This window comes from Pinus tabuliformis, chromosome 4_1 (genome assembly GCF_031772625.1).
Source record: "Pinus tabuliformis cultivar Carrire ecotype Pingquan chromosome 4_1, CPIR1, whole genome shotgun sequence".
In the NCBI taxonomy this organism is placed as follows: Eukaryota; Viridiplantae; Streptophyta; class Pinopsida; order Pinales; family Pinaceae; genus Pinus; species Pinus tabuliformis.
The window spans coordinates 925,600,533-925,602,098 of NC_142303.1; the positions used below are offsets into that span (position 1 = coordinate 925,600,533).

Below are 1,566 nucleotides of genomic sequence, written 5' to 3' on the forward strand. Positions count from 1 at the left end.
GTGGAATCTTCTTAATGGCGGAAAAGATGTAAGGAAAAGCTATGTAAAAATGGTTGATTAGGCTTAGGCCCAACCAGACTTCATTAATAAATTATATGCGTTACAGTTAAAAAAAATAAAATCCTTGAAATTAAAATAATTATATATATCGAGGTCTCTGATGAGCTGAGCGCGACCAGGGCTGCATCTGCGAGCCTCGGCTCCCCTTGAGACCCGCCCTTTGCGGGCACTGAACCTGCGATCCTCCCCGCCTTCTGTGAATTCTCCAACCTGCGGACCTTCCTGCTTCAGACCTGATCGGATCCAAGACAGCCAGTCGATCTTCTGGCTAGGGTGTGGCCTCTGTTGTGCTGCCCTTGTGGCGACCGGCACCAAGCTTGATGGAGACTCAAGGCCAAGATCCGCCCTCCGATCCTGCCGTAGATGCTTTTAATCAGCTCCTGGCAGGTTTGCCTCCGAAAAAAAGAAGTGATGCCTCCAAATTCGTCAAGAAGCTAGATGAAATTCCAGAGATTTCTTTGCCTTCGGAGACCCCCATGCAAGTAGCTTTGTCGCTGGCGGATCGAGGTCTTATTGGCCAATTCACAGGACTTTGGCCCTCTCCGAAAACTACAGAGCAATGGGTTAACAGGAACTGGGTGCCCTTGATCAGTCAAAGTGTTACCTCTTACTTTCTAGGGCGAGGGTACTTTCTTTTCGAATTTACCTCCAGAGAAGACAAAGATCTGATCTTTCGAAATGGATTGTATTTCATGGGTCCTCAGGGTCTCTACCTGAACAAATGGACCTCGGATTTTGACCCGTCGGTAGATGTTCCCAAGGCTGTTCCGGTATGGGTTCGTCTCCCAAATCTGTCGGTCCACTGTTGGAACTGGGACTCCTTGAAACACATTGGCAACTCCCTCGGGAAATTCATAGATCGGGCAAGCAACAAGGATCAGTACGATTGTGCCAGGATTTGTGTGGAGGTAGATCTAGAGGAGGGCTTACCAGAAGCAATCAAAATCAAAGTCGGCAGCTGGTCCCATGTGCAGATCTTGGATTATGAACAGCTGCGCTAGAAACTGCCCGACTAATCCAGAGCCAGAGAAAGGAAATGAAGAGGGCTGGAATCAAGTTAGGCGAGCTAGAACCAACCACAAGAGGCAGAAATAGGGTGGACCATCCGGCAAAGGCAATCTTCAGGTTAATGCCCAGAGGCCCCCTACCAAAAAGGTGCAAGAAAACAAATTTGACCTTCTAAGCCAACCGACAGAAGACTCTCTAGAGGTAGAGATCCAAAAACCAGAATCCTCAAGAAAATGCACACCTCCAGCGTCCCCCAAAGAAGTTGAAAACCCCAAAGACACGGTCCTAGAGGACGAGGAAGAAGAGCAAGAAACTGAGGAGTCAGAAGAAGAAGGAGAAATAGGAGAGTCCCAAACCTCGGTAAGAAGATCTGCAAGAGGTCGCAAAACAGATAAAGAAAAAAGAGACCAGCAGACCTAAAAAGATAAGTTACAGGGCAGCCAACCAACTCTGGAAAAACTCCTAGCCTCAAAGCCCAAAATGTTGAAAAATCAGTCC

The 1,566-nt window shown here is 47.8% G+C and overlaps 1 protein-coding gene across 1 annotated transcript; it reads left to right on the top strand.

The window, feature by feature from the left end:
* Positions 1 to 380: 380 nt before the first annotated feature.
* On the top strand, positions 381 to 1,061 carry LOC149179183 (uncharacterized). The gene has a single exon (XM_089422373.1). The coding sequence runs from the start codon at positions 381 to 383 to the stop codon at positions 1,059 to 1,061; it is 681 nt and encodes a 226-aa protein (XP_089278499.1).
* Positions 1,062 to 1,566: the final 505 nt, after the last annotated feature.

Bases quoted from the DNA above. Each gene is read 5' to 3' on its own strand.
- LOC149179183 (XM_089422373.1), top strand. From the start codon at position 381: ATGGAGACTCAAGGCCAAGATCCGCCCTCCGATCCTGCCGTAGATGCT.